Source organism: Esox lucius, chromosome 2 (assembly GCF_011004845.1).
Source record: "Esox lucius isolate fEsoLuc1 chromosome 2, fEsoLuc1.pri, whole genome shotgun sequence".
Taxonomy (NCBI): Eukaryota; Metazoa; Chordata; class Actinopteri; order Esociformes; family Esocidae; genus Esox; species Esox lucius.
Window position 1 is genome coordinate 19,966,432 of NC_047570.1, and position 25,030 is coordinate 19,991,461.

Below are 25,030 nucleotides of genomic sequence, written 5' to 3' on the forward strand. Positions count from 1 at the left end.
GTAGTTCCAGCTATGCTAGATGTAGTTGCTTTGGCAGTTGTTGTGGGTCCTGTCGTAGTAGTGGTTAAAGTAGTAGGTTTGGAAGTTACGACAATTGGCCCTGTTGTTTCTTCCTTTGTGGTTGTTAATTCTGGTTTTCCAGTAGATGTTTCAACAATGACAGTAGTGGAAGTTGTTGTGGGACCGGAAGTAACTACTTTTGGTGGTTGTGTGGATGTAGATGGAATTATCTCAGTTGTTGTTTCTTCCACTGTTGTAGTTCCAGCTATGCTAGATGTAGTTGCTTTGGCAGTTGTTGTGGGTCCTGTCGTAGTAGTGGTTAATGTAGTAGGTTTGGAAGTTACGACAATTGGCCCTGTTGTTTCTTCCTTTGTGGTTGTTAATTCTGGTTTTCCAGTAGATGTTTCAACAATGACAGTAGTGGAAGTTGTTGTGGGACCGGAAGTAACTACTTTTGGTGGTTGTGTGGATGTAGATGGAATTATCTCAGTTGTTGTTTCTTCCACTGTTGTAGTTCCAGCTATGCTAGATGTAGTTGCTTTGGCAGTTGTTGTGGGTCCTGTCGTAGTAGTGGTTAAAGTAGTAGGTTTGGAAGTTACGACAATTGGCCCTGTTGTTTCTTCCTTTGTGGTTGTTAATTCTGGTTTTCCAGTAGATGTTTCAACAATGACAGTAGTGAAAGTTGTTGTGGGACCGGAAGTAACTACTTTTGGTGGTTGTGTGGATGTAGATGGAATTATCTCAGTTGTTGTTCCTTCAACTGTTGTAGTTCCAGCTATGCTAGATGTAGTTGCTTTGGCAGTTGTTGTGGGTCCTGATATGATAGTGGTTAAAGTAGTAGGTTTGGAAGTTACGAAAATTGGCCCTGTTGTTTCTTCCTTTGTGGTTGTTAATTCTGGTTTTCCAGTAGATGTTTCAACAATGACAGTAGTGGAAGTTGTTGTGGGACCGGAAGTAACTACTTTTGGTGGTTGTGTGGATGTAGATGGAATTATCCCAGTTGTTGTTTCTTTAACTGTTGTAGTTCCAGCTATGCTAGATGTAGTTGCTTTGGCAGTTGTTGTGGGTCCTGTTGTAGTAGTGGTTAAAGTAGTAGGTTTCGAAGTTACAACTACTGGTCCTGTTGTTTCTTCCTTTGTGGTTGTTGATTCTGGTTTTCCAGTAGATGTTTCAATAATTACAGTAGTGGAAGTCGTTGTGGGACCAGAAGTAACTACTTTTGGTGGTTGTGTGGATGTAGATGGAATTATCTCAGTTGTCCCTGTTTTTTCTTCACCTGTGGTTTTGGGCTGTGATGTTGAGATTATAGGCTGCAATGTTCTAGTGATGTAAGGCAGAGTTTTTGTAATTGGTGCAATGGAAGTTAGAAATGTTTCTGTTGTGATATGATATGTAGTTGCTATTGGGCTAGTTGTGACTTTAGGTGGTTTTGTGGATGTAGATGGAATGGTCTCAGAAGTACTTTTTTTAACTGTGGAAGTTTCAGCTGTTGTCACTGTAGCTTCTTGTGAACTTGTTGATGGCACCTTTGTTGTTGTAGTTGCAGTAGTTGGTTCAGGCATTGTTATTGATGTTGTAGCAGAAGGCTCTAATGTTGAACTTGGGGTGCCAATAGTAACTTTACTTGCTGCCTCTGTTGTTGTGAATAACCGTGTTGAACTAGATGTTTGTTCTGTTTATGAAAGATATATAATTAATAAAGTGTGTGAAAGTAAACATTTATATTCACTAGAGTATGTTTTTTTTCATTGTGTATTCATCATTATCACCTTAGAACTAGATGTTTAAATCTTTTTTTTACTCTCAGTATGTTAAGTAGATAAATGTTTTGGGCCCCCCTCAAATCCTTCCAGCTATGCTTTACTTACCAGGTGTTGAGAATTGGAAGACAGTCGTGGGTTTTGGTGTAGTTGTAGTTGAATGAGGAGTTGTTTCTGTCAAAGGTGATGTCGTGACTGGGAATGGAGTTGTTGTTTGTTGACATGGGTATAAGTTCCTGGTAATGTTTCCATTTGTGGAGCAAACAGCAACTATGCAGTTACCAATCCCATCCGTTGTATTGTAGACGGTTGCTCCATAGGGGTATTGTTTACCGTTATACAAGCATGTGCAATCTGCAGGAAAAATTAATAAGTGAACCATAATTTTTTATCCTTGTAAGTATGTTAACCTTACTAAATAGGCAACTTTTTTTAGGGATATCATTCTTACCATTTACATTATATCTGCAGCTTAGTCCAGTAACTGTGCAGGTGCTTTAAAATAAAAGCAGATATTTTAAATTATTTGTTATTTTATTTTGTGTTATTGCTGAAAAATATTTAGATAATTAACCACGTCCCTCAATTAAATACATTGTATAATAATTCATACATACCATGTTTCACAATTGTGCAAAGAAACATTCTGTCCATTGGTGTAATGGTTTCCTTCATGGTCATAGCATCCACATTCTTCCATCTCCACACATTTCATAGAATTCTCATTGAAGTAAGGTTGAGCAACAGGACAGTTGGGATAGCAACCTGTAAGTGCAATAGCGGGGAGGGTACATTAGTCCAAATCCTGATACAATAACTGTAATCAGTGTTTACTGTCTGAGGCTGCTCTGACAGAGAGCATGTTGTCCAATCATTTTTTTAGAGTTGCTTCCAGAAGTCAGCAGGCCAGCCTGGTAGTCAAGGGCTAGTTCTAATCCCGAGTTGACAAGGAGAAAAATACTTTGTTGTTCTGTCACTGCGCAAGACAGTTAACCCAAATTGATCCCAGGTAATTGCAATAAATAAGAAAGTGTTCTTTGCATACTTTCCTGGTAAAATAACACTAAAAAAAGACAGTAATATCCATGTGAGACAAAAATATAAATCTGACAGAGTTCTGCAATACTACGATATCATTGTATACGTGCAGTGATTGTCGTTAATCCTCGATGTTGACTACATTCTGATCTAGATCATTTTTCTTGTGACACGCATTAAAGAGTGTTGAAGTGCAGGGCAGCACACGTTACATACATCTTGTATTGGTTCTCCCACAACTTTGGGGGTTGGCATTGTACTTCTATTTGCTTTGGAATAGTTTGTAACCCAGCCCAGACTCATGGGCATCAATAATCCTTCTTCTAATGGCCTTTGATAGATCTTCACATCATGGAATGCCGTGTTATCACACAGCATGCCGTGTTATCTCATCTTTATGGAAGGTTGGACCCTCCCAATGTTATGTTATGGTAAAGGTAGAGTTGTACTTAATTTCTTCTGCACTATGATATTGCATTTTGGTTGATTTTAATTTCATAAATGGTTTCGAAGCAAGGTGGTAGGGATTTAGCTTAAATATCCAAGGTACAAACTAGTAAATAACAAAAATTACAACTTTCCTTGGGGTGTACTTACCTTTTCACATTACTGTTTGTACCATTTGTCACCATAGATGAAGTTTGCTTTCCAGTAAATTATTTCTTGTTCACTGAATTGAAATACCTACATGGGGTCTAAACCTCCTTGGGCTGACCCAGTTTAGTCGACTAGTCAATTATTTGGTCAGTAAGCTGTTGGTTGACTAAGATTTTTTTTGTAGAGCAGTAACATGGCCACGTAAAACCGATTCCTGTCTGTACCAGTCAATTGCTAAGGGCATGTGCTTGGCGTAAAAATGAAAAAGATGCCTGTCTCTCTAGCACAGTTCCCCTATTGTCTGGCAGTTGTCATACGGAAGCATTCTCCAACATGTTGAACAGCAAGCACATTTTCCTGCGGTGGGTGTCGGGCACTGTCTTCAGTTCTTAAATAATACAGTGTGCGCCATTCAACTGACGCACTATGCTATTGTGCAAGTTAAAAAATACTTTAGAATTTGTACTTGGGATTTCACTTTTCAAATAGTTACAACATGATAGTCGTTGTAGTCTTTGAGCATTCAGTAAAATTAGGACAATGAGAAGTAATGTTATAGTGGCTGAATCTGGGAAGCCTGCCAGCTGCACTAAGTCAGGTCAGAAACACATTTTTATACCTCTGGTTATCTTTTCAATGCCCCTCTTGAGTTAGTTATTTGTTCCTTATTTAATCCAACAGTGTCTGAAAGCTTCAAACAACTTGATTTTATTAAATGGAAATAACATTTGTCTAAGTTCATAAATTGTAATTGTTGTACTGTTTGTCTTTGCACGCAAACATCTTACTCTGCATGGTCGAGAGAGTGCAGTGTCTTCTGAATGTTGTTCTCCCTGCACTAATGTGATTGGTTAAAATCTTTGTGACATAACAATTCTCTACTTCATAAAACAATTGTTCTGTCACAACAATGCAAAATTGGGGAACCCCAATTTATTGTGGTGTACACCATATCCATTGTATGTGATAAAGGTCAGTTGTGAGTTTTAAAATAAATATTTTCTAACATGATCTAACCAGACCATCATAGATGGTTCATGGGCTTATGAAAAATAAGGTTTAGATTTTGATTCATTGACCAAAACATAATCTTGCTCTGGGACATTTTGTCCACTGGGAAATAGGGGATAAAAATTATCCATCTTATGATTGTTGTAAAACAAATGCATGTTAGTCTATATTTCATTTAAATGTTCATTTCACAAATAGTATTTGTGCTAGAATGTAATTTAGAAACGTGTTCCAAGTCACTGAAAATGAAGAGCATAAGTGCTCAGACCCTTTACCATGACAGAGATTAAGGATGGAAGTTTGGAACCACTGACACTCTTGTTAGACATTACCGTCTAGCCAAACTTAATAACCGGGCAAAAAGGGCCTTTAACCAGGTTGGTGACTAAGTAAGAACCCAATGGCAACTTCAACAAAGATTTAGAAGTCCTCTGGAGAGATGAGAAAACCTGCCAGAAGGACAACCACCTCTGCTCCATCAATCAGGCCTCTATGGTAAAGTGGCTGGACGGAAACAACTTCTGAGTAAGTCATATGACATTCCATCTGAATGACAGATTGGATTGTAAATACATTTGGACCAATTTCTAAAAATATGTATTTGCTTTATCATTATGGGTGTTATGGTGTGTAGATTTATGGCTTTTTTTATTTAGTCAATAATAAATTAAGTCTAAAAAATGTAAAGTGGTCGTTCTGAAGGAAATGTATAGGAAATACTAGATTCCTAAGTTTCCATAACACTTACCATTGCCAAATCACATTAAAAAGAAATGCTCTGTTTTAATATATCAGTTTCACACAAGCATGCAGCAGTAGATGGCCAACATTATAGATAAAGTCACGGTCTTTTGTGAATAAGAAAACATCTATGTAGACCCCCCAACAACATACCCAAATTATTATTTTTACAATAGCATTTACAATTTCTATACTGGCTATAGACTACATTGTCGTTGTTTTATGCATTGCCTTCTCCAGATCAAATAGTAAATGTAAAAGAGTGAGTGAAACCATTGTCAGGACAAAGATATCGCCCAACCATGTTATAACAGTTATATTCCTACCTTCTAAAGCTGGAATTAAACTAGAACAGTTTCCAGAAGGGTTCCGGCATGTCTTCATACACTGGGCTCCACATGCCTTGTAGTGCCACTCACATCCTCCAGGGGGGTTGTAGTAATCACAGAACAGTGCTATGGTGAAACAAACATTTTAATTAAGTATCATAATAAAGCCTTTCAGTGAACTGTCCCACAAGTCTAAACCTGGTCTTGAATCAATTTGACAAACCTTACTGTAACTGAAACAACCACCCAAAATGTTTATTCAACCTTCTTGGTTTTACTCTGCTTTGCCTTTACTGTTTGATTATGGAAGAACTTACGGCAAATTTGCGGGGTCCTCCAGACTACACAGGTTCCAGCCTCATTGCAAGCCTTGGCATAAGCTGCCACGGCAGTACAGAAGCACTCACAGTCTCCACCACTATCACAAGCACATGAGTCTCTCACACAAGCATCATAGTAAGGAGAGGGATCCACCTTAAAAACAGAGCAAGGTGTTGTAAGTGACAGTACAGTAACATATAATCAATGTATCTGTCTTAATGAAGTGTTCTATCTGGCAAAGTTGTATTGTAAAGTGTCACTAAACTTAAATCGACAACAGGTATTTTATTATTAGTATATACTAACTGAATATGTCAATACCTGTTTCTGGCAAGCTGCAAAGACATTACTATTTATGATGCTGCACTGCTTCTGAGCCCAAGACGTTCTGTATGGGTTGGAGACACATGGGTGCACTACATTAAGTACACTTGGGCAGCTTGCAGAAACTTTCCAGCTGTTTCCAAATTCAACTGGATCAACAACAGTTGCCTGAGCTCTAGTGGTGAGGTCATTATTTGCGTTGCCATCATAGTTTCCACATAGACCACATACTTGCCCCTGGAGAAAGCAGAACATTTATTAAAATTAGCAAGCCTCTAAAGTATTGGTAATATTAGTTTATACTGAATGTAGTTCAGTTAATCAAAGTATCTTTAGGTACCTGGTACTGTGGGCTGAGTTTGATAAACAGACTAGTTTTCTTGTCCCACATGAGAATGAGACCACTTTTGACTTCAACAACAAGATAATTCCCCATAAGACTGATCTGTTTAGGAAACGTCTCTCCTGGAGCACTCCTGACAACTTGAGCAGTCCCATCCTCCAATATAAGCTCACTGGTCTGAAAAATTGATATATTTTCATAGATAACTTTGTCTGAAATTGGATCTGGAACTTAATGTTTGCTTGAAGATTTTTGGATTATTTTCCACAAGAGGCATATAAAGTGATTTATTGTCTGAAATCAAGTTACTCATTACCCCCAGGAAGAGTTTAATGGTCTTCGAACAGGTAGTGCCTTTGGTTCCACAAGGAACATTCTCTGTGAGGACTCGGAAGCTGCCACTGCCATTTGTACTGCCACAGTAGTCCTGTACAAAATAATATTATTATGGTTAGAATTTACACTGTTTAATGCCAGTCCAATTCAATCATATAAAGAGACACAAACCTGAATGAGGGTGTATTCACAGTTTCCATTAAAGTTGAATCTTTTCTCATCAAAAGTGATATAGTGACCCTCTCCATAGATAGCACAAACTCCATCACAAATCTGCGTAGTACATTGCCATTGACTGTCGCTGCATGTACTGTGGACAACATACACAAGCAATTAACAACATACTTTTACTCCCATTACCTCTCGGTTTCTCTAATATTTGGGCAGTCAAAGTTAACAGGTGTTTTTTTTATTTAAAATGCTTAAGGCCATTACTTAAAGCTGTCTTATTTCTACCAAAACATATTATAAAGAATAAATTCAATGCTAATAAATGTTTGTAGGTAAGCATCTCTTGCTACCTTGTCTAACTTTGCCTATTATTCATGCACTCTAAGAATTTGGATGAATGTGGGAATAATTTAATAAAGACACGTATTTGGTTGCGGCGTACTATCCATCAGGAAACCTACTCTTTGGACCCTCATCTGAACACCATTCAAACCATATTTTAGCCTAAAGATTGAACGACAATACAGTACTTTAATAAGCTCAGGTGTGATTTAATGTTGGATCCAATACCTGCACACCCAGCAGCTCTCCAGATAAGAGGGGCTGATATGTGTTGAATACTGTAACCTTACATATTAGGTTTTGTACTTGGTGCCTTGATCAAGAGCACAATGGTAGATAGTGGAACTGCGGGATCAAAGGCCAGCAACCTTCTTTTTTGATTTACACAGACGAAAAATAGATGCTATCAGTTATTCTGATAATTTGAGGGGAAACATTTAAGGGATGTGACACCCTAGTCAAATTCAGTTTTTTTTAATAAATTTGCAAAAATGAAAACAACCTGCGTTGCTTGGTCATCATGGGGTACTGTGTGTAGATTGATGAGGAAAAATCTATTTAATCAATTAAGGCTGTAATGTAAGAAAATGTTGAGGGATTTGAAAACTTTCCGAATACATTGTATGTATATGTATTGTGAGCCATCTAATATTGGAGGGGCACTAGGACCAAGGGGCTGCTGAGCAACAACAGGTGAGATGGGGAACAGGTGTCATTCATCAAGGAAAGAGGAGTTAAAGGGAAGCAGGGGGTGCATGACCATGTGTCATTGTGATGGCATGGGCATGCATGGCTTCCGGTGGTAATGGGGTCACTAGTGTTTATTGATGATGTGACAGAAGCAGACAGATTATTTCTGAAGTGATAGGGATATATTGTCTGCTCAGATTCATCCAAAATCAGTGAAGTTGATTGGAAGTTTTTTAAGGCAAGTAGAATTTTCTGCAATAGCCAAGTCAATCACATGATCTCAACCTGATCGAGCATGCATTTCACTTGCTGAAGGCAAAACCTAAGGCAGAAGGACCCACGAACAAACAACTGAAGACAGCTGCAGTAAAGGCCTGGCAAAGCATCACAAAGGAGGAAAGACATCACAAAGTATGAGACTGAGAAAATGGTTGCAATTCCTTAACGTTTCATCAAATATTATATATTTTTGTTGAACCCCTTAAATTGAAGCTGAAAGTCTGCACTTCAATTGCATCTTGGTTGTTTCATTTCAAATCAATTGTGGTGGCGTACACCAAAATTACAAAAATTGTGTCAGTGTTCAAGTATTTCCGGACCTAAGTTTAGCTGATGCTGTATATATACTATATGTATTTAAACTATGTAGTTCATGTTTGACTAAAATGACTGCAAATGAAGGAAAACTGAAATAAAGAGGGACACATTTGTGCATGCTCCTAAAGGGAATCAGTGCATCTGTTATTGAGGAAGAGTGCTTCTGTTAGCAAAAAGACTCCTTAATGAAAACTTCTTACAAACTCCTCTGAACAAAAATGAGGAAAGTCATTTCAAAATGAAGAAAAAAAATCCCTCACAAATAAAGAACTCTTAATGAACTACTCAAATAATCTTGCAATATCTACTTCAACAAGTTCTCCGTACTCTCTTAGCAAAAAACAGCCAATGAGAACCCATTAAGGAAGGGAAGTTTTGCTTCTGTAAATCAACAACCCAAAATCAACACTCAAAGCAAAACAATTACATGGGTCTGCAGACGAACGAGGCCTTGTTTGTCATCAATCACGATTGTTTGAAAATGATACACGCCTCAGTGCACGGCTTCAGTGGAAATAACCAGATACCTCAGTGCTTTGAAACCAGACATAAAATCACTGTTATGTAATGTCTTAGGTGAACCAGGCCACAGTCCTTGTAGCAAACAAAGCCCATCTTTTCAGTTTTAGAAACATTTATTGATACTGAGCTTTTAAAAGGGTATTACCTTAATCGCAAAGGTATTATGATGATAGTAGAGCTAGTCATTGATGCAGTCACTCCAACAAACAGAAACAACCCAATAACATCAGACTTCAAGGTAGTGACAACTCTATGCAAAAATGGCCACAAGGAAAATGCAGATTTGCAGCGCAGATGAACTGCGCATATCTCAGTCATCTGTCTGTAGAACATTACATCAAACAATAAATGCCCTCTCCAGATCCTATATCGTCTGACAAATCATTCGGTTTCCTCATTCACCAACTACAAAGAAACAAAGCCAACTTCATGGCCATAGCTGGAACACCCAGTGTAGTTGGTGCTATATATGGGACACATAATTGCACTAATTACTGCACAATCAAAAGATCAATGTGCATTTCTTCACAAGCTGCTTGACATGTAAGAGGCTTACAATTAGTTGAACATATCTTGACTATTCAGTATATCATTACTGGTTTCATGTTTAATCAGTGACACTTGGCCTACAAAGATTTTAATATCTTTATATCAATGGGCAACAACACATTGTTCTACAGTATTGCTATGATGAATTCACTGACAGAGACCATCCCCTATCAGCCAATCATTGAACAAGCAAAGCTTGTTCCTGGAACACAACATCATCCATAGCAACGGGGTCAACCCCACCCTTTCTCTTAGCTTAATACTTCTCCCGAATCCTTAGTAAAAGTTGGTCTCAGCAGCTTTATGAATAGGTTTTAAGAGGAAACTCTTAGCTAGGAACTTTTAGGCCTGTTTAGGAGTCCTCCTACTGGTCAGATAAAATGTTTTGTGAATACGGCCCCAGGTGACTACCTCCTGAAGCTAGTTGAGAAAATGCAAAGAGTGTACAAAGCTGCCATCAAGGCAAAGGATGTCTACTGTGAAGAATTAACAAAATGACATGTATTTGGATCTGTTTAAGTCTTTTTATAGTTACTACATGATTCCATGTTTTATATTGTAGTTTTAATGTCTACACTATTATTCCACAATGTGGAAAATAGTAAAAATGAAGAAATACCGTTGAATGAGCAGGTGTGTCCAAGATTTTGACTGGCACTGTATTCATATATATATATACACACACACAAAAACATGATGATAAAAAACACAAAGCAGGCATACCATGTATTGCAGTCCACCTTAATGGTCTCTCCAGCTTGGTAAGTAGCTCCGTTATGAGAGCAAGGACAAAGTTCTTCCTTGATGCAATCTTGGTTACCATCTGACACCAGTCCGGTTGGACAAACACAACCTGATGTGCACCCGGTGCTAATCTAAAGGGAGTTAACAAATGATACAAATAAGTCATTGCAAATCTAAAACGGATGGTGTGTCCTTTGTCTGTCACAGTGAAAACTGCTCTGATGAAGTTGACTAGTTTGGCGATTCTGAACCAATATTTCTGTGTGCATGTCTGTGAATGGTGAAAATATATTTCCTATATTTCAATAGAATAAGCTTTATCTTCACATCAAAATTCTACAAGGAGATGGGATTAAAGGGTTTATGTCTTATTTTTGCATTGTAACATTAGAAAATGTCAACAATATACAGTATCAGTAAAATGGAATGATAGTGTTTCACATCCTTTACACATCAGAAATTATTCTGGATGCATACAAAGCAAGATTGCATTCTTAAAAGCAAGATTTCTGTTGTCCAACCGAAGTCACACTGCCTTCTATTGTTGAATAGAAAAGCTGCGACTTCCCTCTCCTTCATCAGCAAAACCTGACTAGAGTAGGGAATCATTTGTGCTATCAAAATCACTTTTATATGACACTGCCGCCACCACCAAGCTTGTCTACTTTGGGTGATGAACCATGTTGGCTTTGAGCCAAATATATCTTTTGGAATTAAAGGCAAAATGTTCTACCTTGGTTTGGGAGATTTAATTTAATGTTATTTTTTGTAAGAAATAGATTGTGTCTTTTCACCCACAATAGTAATAATATGCAGAGAGCCCAGTTCCTTTGGGTGGCCTCCCTCATGGGCGTTCCCCTTGCCATGTCATCAATTTTGAATGGATGCCCTAGACTTTGCAATGTCTTGCTGCTGCCATATTGCCTCCATTTCTTAATTATTGTCTTCACCCTGTTCTATGCTATATGTAATGCCTTACATATTCTTTAACATCCTTCTCATAATCTGTCTCTTACAATAATATGATCCTACTGATCTTTTGTTAGCTCTGTGCGGACCATTTCATTTGAGATGTTATAATGAAAAACTTACACAGGTCATGCCCAGAGTTTTGCAGCTCTTCTGACACTCCGACCCTTGAGCTTCAGTAGATGCACTTGAGCAGTTGAAGAAAACCATAGGCAGTCTGCATACTAGGAATGTATAAGGAACAACAATGTACTTTTTTTCTTTTACAGCATTAACAGTCTTTTGGTATGTATTTACCAGCTTTGCACACTGTGTTAAATTATTTTGACACATTCTGCATTGAATATTTGCTCCAGGTTGTCAAACAGGACAAAATGTCATTGTACCATTTGTTTTCAGTAACATTTTAGAATTGGTCAGGTGTTTAAATACTTTTGCCAGGCACTGTATATGAATTCCAAAACAAGGATATATATAATACAGATATCCACTTTTATGACCAAGAATCAGTGTCTTACATGTATCGCTTGAATCCTCTTGGGTCGTTTCATATGTACCTGTATTGTGAAGGATGCCAGCAATTGGTTAAATCATTTTGAGCCATATCTTTGATACTCATCAACTACTGAGAGAATAGCTTCTGCATTTGAAGTAACATAAATCTTACTTAGTAATCTTGCCCCTCCCGTGCAACTCAGTGTTCCTTGTCTGCAAGTGCTGTAAAGTAAATTGTAAGTAATATAACTAGTTAGATAATCAAATTAACAGCTCATATACGTGTTAACACTTCATTCAATAATACATTTTGTGAAAATCCATTAAGTATACTACTTTTATTTACATAGTACTTCTATTGTTTTTCCTATGATGGAGGTGCTTACCATGTGCCTCCATCTCTGCTGATAGTCTCACCAACAGGGATCACTACGTTCTGGTCATAGCAGGGACAGTTGGTAGGGGAAACACACTTGCCACCCTCATCCATGTAGGTGCCCTCTTGACAGCCACAGCCATCCACTGGCACAAAATTCACTTGGCAGTAGGGGTCTGTCATGCTTAAAGAGCGGCAGGTGCGTCCACAGCTAGTCATGTTGTAGGCATAAACTGTTTGACCTGGGCAAGTGGCGAATTTCTCTAAAAGATATTATTAGATATGGATAATGTTAGCAAGACACATTTCGGTTCCTTGTATTTTTGCATTTGTTAAGTTATTTCTACGGGTAATTAAATGTGTGACTGTAAGCTGTAAGGAGTTTAATTACAGAATGCAGTTGAACATTGTGAACTTATTGCTTTATCTTTTTACTGTTTATGTGTGATGTTTGGAAAGTAGGCTACAGCAGTGAGTAGAGCATAAGTAAATTATGGGGAAATGTCTTATTTGCCTTGACAGTGGCACATTATTATTATTTGCTTACTTTTGTTCTCTTAAAGGTTTAACGTTTTTTACAAAAGAATAACTTAAAAGTGTAATGCAGTGCCTTGAAAAAAATATGTTAACCATAAAAAAACATTTAAATGAGCAAATAATGGTCCTAACAAAATACACCAGAAAGTTTCCTGAAGTTTGAAAATGTTTGCCCCTACTGGTAAATCTGCAGCAAGAATTTGGTAACAATAAAATGCATTGCCACTAGTGGCTAACAGTTCTCCAGAGATGTATCAACAAATATCTCATAATCTACTTCAAGTTGTGGCAATAGTAAAGTTGTGGCAATAGTATTTATTTCGTTTTTTTATTTTAATTTTTTTAATTTTTTTTGCTCCCTGTCTTCAGGAAAATAATAATGACACTTGAGATTTAAGGTGAATTTTTATCATTAGCTAAATATGACTTGTTACAAATTAAACTTAAATATCTATATATTTTGTAAGAAGTACATGACATTTACTTAGTATTTTCTTTTAGTTTATAGTTAGTATTTTTTAGTAGTATTTTCGATCTCTGCAGTTGTTGTGTCAGTAAAAGAATTGTATTCATTAAACTAATTGCTAGAGGTCTCTGTGAGGTCCTGTTCACTCACTGCAGATAGTGTCCCTCCAGCCACTGAGCAGGATTCCAGCAGCAGAACAAGCGTGGACATAAGAAGAGATGGCAGCACACATGCAGTCCTCACTCTTCTCACAGTTACAGGTGTCATACATGCAGTTCTGTTGGGGGGGGGGGGGGGGGGTGTCAAGACTATAACTGCATCTCTTTTATGGTTTTGCTTTTTACAGTATCTTTCTGAACTAACTTACGGTTTTGTAGGACTGAGGGTTTATTTCAGAATGGCAGGAGGAGAATACTCCTTTAGGATCTGTTAACATGGAACACCAGTACTGGGAATATTTCTCTGTAAAAAAAAAAAAAAAGGGTACAACTTAAGTATAATAATAAAATTCATTTAAAAATGTATTTGTTTGTAAGCTGAATATCAATACCGTTTTCAATGCTCAAACTGCAAGGATTTTCAAAACTGGTCTCGATATCAGGGCAGCTGGCCATAGTCTTCCATGTGTTGGCAAAAGCTGCAGCTGTACCCTCCACCAATCCACTGGTAACTCTAAAGTCATCTGCCTGAACATTGTTGTAGTTTCCGCAAAGGCCTGTGAAAATATTATTGAAGTCAGCTGACCTTAGCTTCGATATAGATATGTTTTAATTGAATGGGTGGAACTCCAGCATACCACAGGTTTTTCCTTGGTATGATGAGATGGCAGTTATATAGATCTGCATAACCGGGGAAAGTTGGATCTGAAGCTGAACTCCAAGATTGGTCTGGATAACAATGTAGAATGAGGAGGGTCTGAAGATGGTCACTTCAGCTGCAACACAATAAACAGACACTATTAAGGTTTCATCTTATGAATATACATGTATGTACTGTTTTATATATATATATTTGGTAATGGATCTGAATACTTTTGCAAGACACTACACACACACTCCATACTATAATTCAATTTGGATTTTCATTGGATTGTCTCACATGTGTAAAGAGGAAGCTGAGAAAGAATCTGATTCACAAAAATGGTTCCTGAAGATTGGACTCTGATCACCTGTGAATTTGATAAAATATGTTAAATTATAACTTACATTTGTTCATCTTTTTTGAGCAATCATTCTAAGACAAAAACATTTATACCTGAGCATTTTGAAAGAAATGGAGGTTCCAAAATGTAGGTTAAAAAAATGTATTCACATGAAGTTGCTCTTTAATTAAATTGATTAAAAATAATAATTAAAAAGTTATTCTGCACAAACATCTTTGAACTAACAATACAAAACATCCAGTGAAATATTACATTACATTGTAATAATTGTATATATACACATTTCAAAACCACGTCTTAACCCCCCCTCAAACAAAATGTTACACTGCATTTTAGGTATCCTCAAGGTCTTTATGGGGTTCATGAAAGAGTCATTTACAATGAAACTGTTCTAAAATTGGGAATATGACATTTTTGCTGCTTAATACCTTATAACTATGCTTTGCACTGACAGAAACTCCAAGTTCTAAAGACTCAATAGACCAAATCTGACCAAAACCTCACATTTTAATTGAGGATATTGCATGTTTTAGTAAAAAGGTTAAGGAGCATTTATAAACCACTATTTATGGTAATGTCATCCAATCGTTGCTTAAAACCAATGTTCAAAGAATTGCCTTACAGTAGGTCTGCTGGATAGGGCCAAGGTAACAGCTCTCATACAGGTCTCACTGTCAGTTAACCCACACTTGACAATGTCTCCTAGCAACGTGAATTCAGTTCCATTGCATTGCTGCAAGATAAAAAAAAAAGGGAAGTTAAATACATGCAGAAATGTCTCATTCATAAAAGAAAAAATATCCTTTAATACATCTGGCTGCTACCAGTTGTTTTCTCCTAAGCATAAAATAATATATTCACTTTGTCACTGTTTAAGATTGTATGCTTAAAGACTAAAATATAAATATACATATTTCTACTTTTCCCAGTTATTAACTGATGTTGTTTATTTCATTGGTATAAAGTTTCTTGAAGTGTAGCATCATCATTTGTTAATCCGGTCATGACACACATTCAGTCATTTTGTGAAATGTTGTAGGCTACCCTATACACTGCTTGTTAACAGTATGTTCACGTAATATTTCCGGAAAATTTGTATTGGGGTAGGTACCTGTCTGACATGAATTATAATGGAAAATAAAGCTGAAAGCTGTGTTTCCGGGTTTCAACAGTATACTCATTGTGCCACCATCAAGGCAAATAAGACATTTCCCCATAATTTACTTATGCCCTACTCCCTACTGTAACCTACTTTCCAATCAAATCACAAATCACACATAAACAGTGAAAAGATAAAGCAAAAGCATCAGTCTGACCCCATAAAACTTTGTATGTAATATCTATGTGCCTACTCCTTTAAGCATTATATTTTCTAGGAGTTTAGCTAAAACAATGCCACTATGAGCCAACGAGCTTGCCCAAAAGTGTTTCCCGTACAACAGTACCTCTTCTTGGCCAAACAAAACCACACTTAGAGTGTAGCTAGACATAAATGTTTCAGACCTAAAGTACAGTACCACTACGGCCACAGTACATGTTATAAATTATATTGCTAATGCCCTAGGCAATAGTAAGTGCTGTGCCGCCATGTTTGTAGATTTGTCTAAAGCCTTTGACACTGTAGACCATGGGATACTTTTGAGTAAGCTGTCATCAATAGAACTAGGCCTGGATGCCTGTCGATGGTTTGATGACTATCTTAAGGATATGGTCTGTTGGTCCCTGGGTTGGGGTATCTGATGTACGTTATCAGATACCCCAGTGGTACATCAGGCATGCTCTGACTGTACATGACTTGTATGTAAAGCCCGAGAGTATTACATTATTTGTATTTTCAGGTGTGTTACACGCATTTGTTATATGTGGTTTACACTTAGGGAACAGCACAGACTTCGCCAGGTCCAACATCCACTAGGGAATAACATCAGTGTTTAAGGGAATGTACATTTTCTTGTGTTATATGTGAGCATCTTGTTTTGTCTGTTCTCTGTTCTCTGCAGGTGTTTTTCTGTTTGTTTTAATCATTGAACCTAAATTGTATGTGTACTCAGGTACCAGTTGTAAAATAGACCTTGGTCTTAGTCTGCATTCCTTATTGAAATTAAGTTGTAATAAAAAATATTTTTCCCTTCTCTACGTCAATAGTTCAGCAGACATTAAAACACGGCCTTTATAGTGCCACCATGTCACCGTGCCATGGTGTCTTACCATTATTTTGAACATGTTCCCAAAGTTTTATTTAGATCCAAACATCTATGTGGATCTTTACCTTGTACACTTTAACATCTCATAACATGATTAGGTCTGTTAAAGGTCTGTTAAAGGTCTGTTAAAGGTCTGTTAAAAGTGTTATGATGTCGGGATTCTTCACAACTTTTCACACTAATTTGCATTGAAAACTGCTTTGCTATTGCTTTGCTACAGTGCATCATGTGCACTAACCTTGGTCAGAACATAGGAGCAGTCCCCATGGAAGGTGTATGCTTTCCCATCAAAGGTGTTAATGTGGGATCCCCCCTCCACCGAGCAGGTTCCAGGGCAGTCATTGTTTATACAGTCCCACTGACCACCAGCACATGTGCTAAACAGGACATTAATACAGGCTCATTAACTTCATTCATACAGAATTTTAGAAATGTTTATTTAATCACATGATACATTCTATGTAGATTTTGTCATCATTCATGAAAATTAAGTGTGGAATATTGCGTGTTAAAGCAGAATTAATACTTTGCCTACCATTCTTTACAATTGCTGGTGTAAGATTCTCCAGATGTGTACACTTGACCATTATGAACACACAGGCATTTGCTCTCTGGAATACAGCCACTCTTGCTGACATCATCAAAAACTGTACCTATTAGGTAAGAAATCAGGCAGATATTTTACAACTGTATGTTAGGTTGTTCCTTATCCTGTAAGTATTGTATGGGCCAGAAATAACTGTGGTCCATGGTTCAGTTTTCTTTAAAAATCAAATACTTCTGTTAATGAAACATTACATAACTTCTCCATAATATTGCTTGCATTTTAACACCTCATAGTTTGACATGTTTTGACATAATTTGACATGCTGTGACGCAATAAATTATTTCACCCAAAATTCAAATTTGCTTTTGTTGAGAAGATCTTGTGTTTTTATGACACAAATGTATCATTGCCAACATTACTAGTGTTACAAAATGTAGATATAAAATGAAAAAATTCCCAGCATGCTCTATTACACATTGAACTTTTGGAATTGTTTTATTATCTTTTTGGCATGTACATTGACTGAATGATTAATCTTGGCTACACAAAGATCGAACATATACATAGTAGTAATTCAATGTGACTGGAAGTTTAGGATGTCACACAAACCAATCACTACTTATATTCACTAATATATAGTCACTATTCGTGATTCGGACTTCTTGCGTATTTGTTATCCATCTCGCTTTTTGAGCCTATAGAACAGTAATCACTATTTTTGCTATTCACTTTCTTCCGTCCAAAAGACTGGTTCTGTTTTCACAACGTCAAAACTGAATTCCTGTAGAATTCCTGCAGTGGTCTCTTAATTTTAGCCCTTCCGTTCCTGACTCAAAACCTTCCTTTTTGACTTTTTTGGAAAGTTCCTTTTTTGGAAAGCTCCTTTATGTAATGAGAAATCATCAGAATCATCAGCAGTGACTGTTTGACAACCTCAAAGACTAGCTATATAGTGAGTACCCAATAATCTGGAAAAACTAGTACTTTCCTGTTTTGAAAAGCCTACCTCCAATTTTGTGACTTATACTAAGTCAACAGACAACCATATCTACCCGCCACTGGTGTGATCCAGACAATGTGTTTCAGTGGTGGTTTTGCCTAAAAATGTATTCATTTTATCTAGCAGTGCCAAAAGTAGCAGAGGTTTGTAATGGATATTTAAAGAAAACATAATTTTTACAGTTAACAAAAATTTGTATCAAGTTGTAACATTGGGAAATTCTCCTTTATGTTCCTTACACAACAAAAACTAAATAATTATTATAAATTTTTCTTATGAGTGCCAACATTACAATCTGAATTCTAGGATCTAACTGTGGGATGTAACCTGTGTTTTTGTTTGTCACCTTATGCAAAGATTTTGCAAACATGAAAGGTATAATGGGTAAAAGTGTAGTTGTAATGTTGTTGTACCTAGAGGACAGAAGCAGCCATCTGTACAGAGGTGTTCACACGACTGACTGGCCTCTGGGTTGGAGCAGGTGTCTACACAATAGCTTCCACACTCCTGATACTCCATGTTGTAGGGACATGTCTTATCTGCGGAAAGAAAAATTATGATATTCAGGGGCCTTATTCACAAACCATTTTATCTTACCACTAGGAGGACTCATAATGTGCAATGATTCGTGCATTTATGTGTCCCATCTATAGCAGTAATTACACTGGGTGGTCCAGCTATGACCATGAAGTCGGCTTTGTTTCTTTGTAGTTGGCGAATGAGGATACCAAACGATTTGTTGGGGTCTGGAGAGGGCATTTATTGTTTGATGTAATATTCTACTGACAGATGACTGAGATATATGTAGTTTGTCTGCGCTGCATAGTTGCATTTTTCCTGTGGCCAAGTACTGTAGAGTTGTCACAACCTTGATCTCCGGTGTTACTAGGTTGTTTCTGTTTGTTAGTGAAGTGACTGCATCAATGACTAGCTCTACTATGATCATAATACTCTAGTGATTAAGGCGATTCCTTATTAAAAGCTCAGTTTCAAAATGTTTCTAAACGTTGACCTGATTATGAGGCAGATTGCCAGCAGTAACCCTTTTAGGATTGTTTGTGACTTAGTTACTTAGGATTCCTCTTGACTACTCATACATTTTCACAGGTTTAGGAGCTGGCTTTAGCGCTAAAACACTTTTGTGAAATACTCTTAGGCCAAATATTTAGGAGTCCGAACGCTAGGACTGAAATGCCCTACTCCGAAATCAGCAAATTAGGGAGCTTCTTTTAGCCTTAAGATGTTTTGTAAATACAGCCCCTGTTTCCTTAATGGAGATTGTAAACTTTATTATTTTGGGGGTTTGGAAAGGGAGGGGTTATTAAAGTGTAAGGGCATGCTTACTGCAGAACTGTGTAGTCCTCCATTGCTGGGGCTTCCCTCCAGCAAGAACACACTGGCGGGAGTACTCTGAGACAGTATTGCATAGGCAGAATGTGTCGGTGCCATTATTACAGTGGCACAGGTCAGCTGAGCAGGTCTGGACAAAGGAGTCCATGTCCAAAATATTGGTGCAGCTATTGAAAGCAGGACTTGACAAAATCTGTTGACAAAATCCCTACAAATGTACAAACAAGAAAACTATTAGAACATAGAAAACTTGATGGGATCTCATGGATTGATTGCCATTTATAACTATTAACATGGTTTTCTGTTCTTCTGTGGTTTGAATTGAATACCTCATCTCCACAGCTCTCGGCAGCAGTCTCCATAGGCTCTACACAGACTTCCAGAGGGTCATTCAGTTTCCAGAGGTTTCCATAGTCAGAGATAGAGAGTGTCCCACCTGCAACATCATTAACATTGAGAAAGATGTATTTTACCTGCAGTATGTCCTCTGGTATTATTTTTAGTAGTTTTGGAAATTGATGAAATGATTTTACCATTGTTGTTAAATTCATTATATGCTTGAACTTCATTGAAATCACCGCAGAGTCCACAGGTCTGGTTTCTGTACTTTTCATTCATTTCAATCTGTAGAATGACCAGATGCAATGTTTTTAGCCTAAAGTATATATTGTTTTGCTAAGTTTTCATGTACACTGGGTATAGAATCACCCCCTATCAAAATCTTCACCTTTTGTGGCCTTACAGCCTGAAATGAAGCTAATTGGTCTCCATCTATGTGGAGTAATGTTGATAAGTTCAGAATAAAAGCAGTCGACCATAGAGCACCTTTTTTTACTCTTAATTTTTATCATTTTTATTGTGGGTGTGTAAATAAAGCCAGAAGAAGTCTGATTTGCAGTAAGGCAACAAAAAGTTAACATTTTGAAAGGGGATGGTGACTTTCTACACCCCCCCCCCACTTCAAATCTTGGCTATCCAGAATTAGCATCAAAATTGCCAAAGTAAATTTAAACGTACCCAGAACTGTACTTGCCATTAAAGAATTTAAGTTGGTGTTACACGTAATCATCAAAGTATAACACCCAGTCAATTAAACTTCAGGGATATCTGTCCAGTTAGAAAGCATAAGCGATTGTGAATCAAGAGTGACAACAGGTGCCCTGGAGAGGCAACAGCAAGACAACCCCCAAAAAGGTCATGTTTTTTTCAGATGGTATCTCTGTCCTTATCCTTCCTGACTGATTCTTCTCCAGTTTTGCATTTTGTTGGTGTCCTTGTCACTACTGGTAGTATGAAGCAGTACCTGCAGCCCATTCAGGTTGCACAGGTAGTCCAGCCCCTCCAGTATGGCACATCTATACATGCTGTCACAAGGAGGTTTGCTGTGTCTCCCAGTACAGTCTCAAGAACATGGAGGAGATACCAGGAGACAGGCCGTTACATGAAAAGAGCTGGTCTGTGGAGGCATTTCCTTGGAGGGTCACACAGACCTCCACGTGCTAGCCAACGGTACCTTGACTGCTTTTAGGTAATGGGATGAAATCCTCAGACCCATCGTTAGAACTTACACTTGTGCAGTGAGCCCTGGGTTCCTCCTGGTGCAGGACAATGCCCATCCTTATGTGGCCAGAGTGTGTAGGTAGTTCCTTGATGAAGAAGGCACTGATGCCATTTACTGGCCCTCACGTTCCCCAGACATGAATCCAACTGTGAACCTCTGGGATGTGATGTATCGTGCATCCAATGCAATCCAAGTAACACCACAGACTGTCCAGGACTGGGAGGAGATCCCCCAGGACACCTTCGGCCATCTCATCAGGAGCATGCCCAGACATTGTCGGCAGAGCATACAGGCATGTGGGGGCCATACACACTACTTTTTCATCATGAGTTGCCATGATGAAACTCACGCAAGTTGGATTAGCCTGTGATTTCAATTATTTACTTAGATTTTCGTTGAGAGTTTGAATCCATCCCTCAATCGTTTGGTAATTTTGCATTTACATTGACTGCTTTTACATCATTTTGTTCTCTACGAATTACACAAAGTACAGTAAAGATTTTCATCTTAAATATATTTCGTTCATTGAGACCCGATGTGTGATTCATGTGTTCTCTTAATTGTTTTAGCAGTGTAGTTAGAGTGCAGTTATAAATGTTGGTTTTGTGTCTCATTCTTGCTTGGCTAAAAAGATTGAATGTTTACACACGCACACATACTGTACAGAGACACACAAGGTTTATTGACCTTTTCACTTGACCAAAAAATCAACTTGAACTCTACAAATATTTGTTTTAAGCTAATAAACATTTTAATACCAGCCTGTGGTTATAACATTGTCTCAGATCCTGTTAAATCCATCCTAGTTTAAATGATAAAAGATCAGGTGAGTACATAGTTTGCTTCAACCAACAGTAGACAAAGTCTGTTCAGAAATTGCAGAAAGAAAAATTGTTGTCACTCACTCAGAATGCTTAGCAATGCTGTATATCAAAAATGTATTTGCCATTAGAAAAGCCAACGCACCTGGCAAAGGACATTGAAAATATGTCTAATTGTTTTGGTCGATGGGAACCATATTAAGATGAATTTTAGAAAAGTAGGTACTTTACCATTAGGGAGTCATCATTGTTCCATATGGCAACCAGCCCCAGTTTGGCCACAACCTTAACCTTGGATGTGGTCTTCACAATGTTCACTCCAGAGAAGCTGATTGGAAGAGCCACCCTTCAGGAGATAAAAGATGCTGAATGGTCATTTTTTTTGGTAATTGTGACTTTTCAGAATGTCGCACATCATTAGAATGACAGGGATACTCACGTTTTTCCATTAACCATAACTACATCCTTAGATAGCTGCACCACAACACCATCTAGCATCATAGTGATCTTGCTAATGGTTGGCTGGTTGTTCACCACCTGCCGCCTCATCTGGATGTTGAACGCCTCATAGCTGCTCTTACACAGTGAGGTCACAATATGGTTGCAGGTGGAGGGTAGTTGAAAAAAGTATCCGTCATAGGTCTTAAAATGGTAGTTTCCCCATGTGCTGCAGACCTGGTCATTACGTGATGTATTCAGTGCTACAGGAAAATAAAAAAATATATATTTTTTAGATAATTTATACATATCCATTAATTTCTTTCTTTATTCTGTCAGATATTTACCTGAAAGTGTGGGTATTGCCATGGACATTGTAGGAATGATTGTAACAGATGTGGGGCTCACTGAAAAAATAAAATAAATTACAGGTAAGTTCAGTCAATGTGCAAGCCCGGAGACTGCATCCCTTCTCGCATATAAGAATACCAGTCTGGAATTCTTTTACATTTAGAAATGTATGTAACCTGATCAGCAGTTTGTCCCAGATATAGGGACACTTGAGGAATTTTGTGCCCCAAACAGTATTAACGGCAACCGTAGTATACAAAAGTTAAATTCAGTTGCATATCTTTCCGAAATACTGGATAATTAGGTATACTTTTTCATGTTGCTATTATTTAAGTAAATGTAGGCACAAGATATAAAACAATTCAGTTATCATTTGTATTCTGTTACAGCAATCTCACATTAGTTATGAAAATTATAAACATCCACCTACTGGAGGAATGGTGTTATCTATATGTACAAAACTAGGCTACAATGACTTATGATAATGATCGCTTATCACAAAGTTATATAAAGATTAATGATTTTTCACCTATTGTATGTATTACATTTTCTAATTTAGATGGGAATAATCTGGTGATCATACAAATGAAAGGATAACTGCATGCAGCTTAATGCACTATTATTGATACAAGGTAATTGTGCTGCAAATAGTTTAAGTCTTCAAAATTCTTAAAAGAATACATTCACGTACATTTGAGTGTTAGTAGATGTCCGAATAGATCTTTGTTTATACAATTATATTATATATTTATACATATATTAATTATATCTGGAATATGTATGTTTTGGAATATAAACATTGAAATGGTCAGACCTGTTGAATAAATGTATGTAGATTCCATACATTCCTAGTGTGAACTATAATTATCATAATTATGACAGGCTATTTGTCATTAACATTTAGATAATTCATCTAGAAAATAATGCACAGATTTTACAAATTTGTCATATGTTTTTTTATAATGATATAATATTAATGTTAATAATAAAATTGAAAAACTCTACAATACTAATAATAATAAAATGTAAAAAGCAGTACTATTATCTACAAAAAAATCATAAACAATAAACTGTTTATTTTGTTAAAATATTAATATATTTTCTGCCAACCTGTTTGTGTTGATCTAATCAGTAGTGGCAGGCATATCATCATCCATATCAATATATCTTTAGTTGTCCCCATGGTGATTCTGGGGAGATTAAACACGTCCTTCACAGGTGGTATGTGAGAGGTACTTGTGTCACGTCTTTATAACCATCTGTATTTGAGGAGGGATCTTAAAAGGTTAACTCAAAGGTGGAGCTAAAGGTTAAAAATGACTCAATGTTGACTTTCAGACTATAATGTTCTGTCTTGTAAGGTGTCATACATTACAAAATGAAAGGTTTGCATAATACACCTTTATTAAAGACTTGCACATATTATATTGCACAACAGAAATTCTATAACAAAAATCGAAGCATGTGATTTTCATTACATACAGGTATTTATTTATTTTAGACAGCATCACCATTCCATTTGAGAAAAGTGCCTGTTTTCTTAATGCAATATATATAATAATATAACGTATATTGATGGTAAATAAGTGGTGAGGTTTGATAAAAACATATGTATACATATTGTAGCACACTGACTGGAATCATATAGTAACCAAAAACCCAACATGTTTATCCCTTTTCAGTGACCTAAAACACAGTTTGCGTGTGGACAAAAGGCCAAAATGAATAGAAAAATAATTTTTTTTATATTTTTTTGTTTTAGAAAAATACCTGTGTAACTATGGACTAGTCCTCAGAACGTAGGATAATATATACATATTGAATGGTTACACATATATATGGTCATAAGTTTGCATACCCTGGCAGAAATTGTGAAATGTTTTTGAAAATAAACAGCGTAATAAACAGCGTAACAAGGTAATGGAACTTCATAAAGATGGAAAAGGATATAAAAAGATATCCAAAGCCTTGCAAATGCCAGTCAGTACTGTTCAAACACTTATTAAGAAGTGGAATATTCGGGGATCTCTTGACACCAAGCCAAGGTCAGTTAGACCAAGAAAGATTTCACCCAAAACTGACAGAAAAATTGTTTGGGATACAAAGACAAACCCACAGGTAACCTCAGGAGAAATAAAGGCTGCTCTGGAAAAAGAAGGTGTGGTTGTTTCAAGGAGCACAATACGATGATACTCGAACAAAAATGTGTTGCATGGTCGAATTGCCAGAAAGAAGCCTTTACTGCAACAATGCCACAACAAAGCCTAGTTACAATATACCTGACAAAACCTTGACACACCTCACAGCTTCTGGCACACTGTAATTTGGAGTGATGAGA

The 25,030-nt window shown here is 37.1% G+C and overlaps 1 protein-coding gene across 1 annotated transcript; it reads right to left on the reverse strand.

Annotated features, from left to right (window-relative positions):
- Positions 1-775: 775 nt before the first annotated feature.
- On the reverse strand, positions 776-23,884 carry LOC105009785 (mucin-5AC). The gene is made up of 32 exons (XM_034287373.1): positions 23,803-23,884; positions 22,689-22,748; positions 22,343-22,604; positions 22,135-22,249; positions 20,055-20,145; positions 19,851-19,957; positions 19,516-19,729; positions 18,585-18,710; positions 17,160-17,277; positions 16,863-17,001; positions 15,043-15,153; positions 14,357-14,426; positions 14,055-14,192; positions 13,809-13,973; positions 13,626-13,720; positions 13,409-13,535; positions 12,266-12,518; positions 12,052-12,101; positions 11,903-11,941; positions 11,508-11,608; positions 10,395-10,546; positions 6,972-7,110; positions 6,781-6,891; positions 6,462-6,641; positions 6,119-6,358; positions 5,794-5,950; positions 5,474-5,602; positions 2,378-2,525; positions 2,212-2,255; positions 1,869-2,114; positions 1,017-1,672; positions 776-814 (listed from the first exon to the last, which is right to left on the reverse strand). The coding sequence occupies exons 1-32, from the start codon at positions 23,873-23,875 to the stop codon at positions 776-778; spliced, it is 4,695 nt and encodes a 1,564-aa protein (XP_034143264.1). The 5' UTR covers positions 23,876-23,884.
- Positions 23,885-25,030: the final 1,146 nt, after the last annotated feature.

Bases quoted from the DNA above. Each gene is read 5' to 3' on its own strand.
- LOC105009785 (XM_034287373.1), bottom strand. From the start codon at position 23,875: ATGGGGACAACTAAAGATATATTGATATGGATGATGATATGCCTGCCA. The intron at 13,721-13,808 runs GTATTGATATTC...TTTTTTTTACAG, and splicing joins CAGTTTGAGCATTGAAAACG to AGAAATATTCCCAGTACTGG. The intron at 815-1,016 runs GTTAAAGAAACA...CTATCATATCAG, and splicing joins GCATAGCTGGAACTACAACA to GACCCACAACAACTGCCAAA.